The 576-nt window shown below is 46.0% G+C and overlaps 1 protein-coding gene across 1 annotated transcript in view; it reads right to left on the bottom strand.

The window, feature by feature from the left end:
• The window catches only part of MYRIP (myosin VIIA and Rab interacting protein), a 181,324-nt gene that overhangs the window by 64,110 nt on the left and 116,638 nt on the right, over window positions 1-576 (bottom strand). The window contains 1 exon segment of the mRNA XM_007447341.1: window positions 565-576. This exon segment is cut by the window's right edge and continues 10 nt beyond it. Coding sequence (XP_007447403.1) covers window positions 565-576 — 12 coding nt within the window.

Below are 576 nucleotides of genomic sequence, written 5' to 3'. Positions count from 1 at the left end.
GCAGGAACGGTTTTGTGAAATGGAGTGTCTTTTAGAAGTGCTTATAATACCCCCTAAATTTGTTAGTTTCTAAGTCTGAACTTTGAAATGCTCTTTCTTTGTTGTTATTTGTTTACTTTTATGGTGTGGAGACACTTATTACCATGAGTAGTTGAAAAGCCCTGCAAATGTTTGAGGACCGCATTAGCTGTGGTATCTTGGATATTGCAGTGAATGCCTGCTAGGTTGGATTGGTGTTCCTGGCCTACATATAATAAGACACCTTCTCCTAGTCCACACAGAACACGTAGCTGAAGGGGGGCTGTGTAGCCAAGTGATCTGAACACACTTGCCCACTGTCTCACGGGTCTCAGAAGGAAAACTGCCCATGTGGGAAACATGTCCACAGTATATACTGTGTGCTGTGTGAGAGACCTCATGACTTGGTGGCCCAGCTGTCCCAAATGGGCACACCCCACTCAGACTGATGGTAGGAAGGGCTGAGCAACCACACGACAGCCGAGAAGCCTCCCAACAGCATTTTTGAAACCCATAGACCAAGCACATGCTGCTTAGAGCAGTTACTTGTCTCATCCA

Source organism: Lipotes vexillifer, unplaced genomic scaffold, assembly GCF_000442215.2.
Source record: "Lipotes vexillifer unplaced genomic scaffold, Lipotes_vexillifer_v1.1 scaffold1134, whole genome shotgun sequence".
Taxonomy (NCBI): domain Eukaryota; kingdom Metazoa; phylum Chordata; class Mammalia; order Artiodactyla; family Lipotidae; genus Lipotes; species Lipotes vexillifer.
The sequence above is the reverse complement of the archived record's forward strand: the minus strand, read 5'-3'. Positions and strand labels throughout refer to the sequence as shown.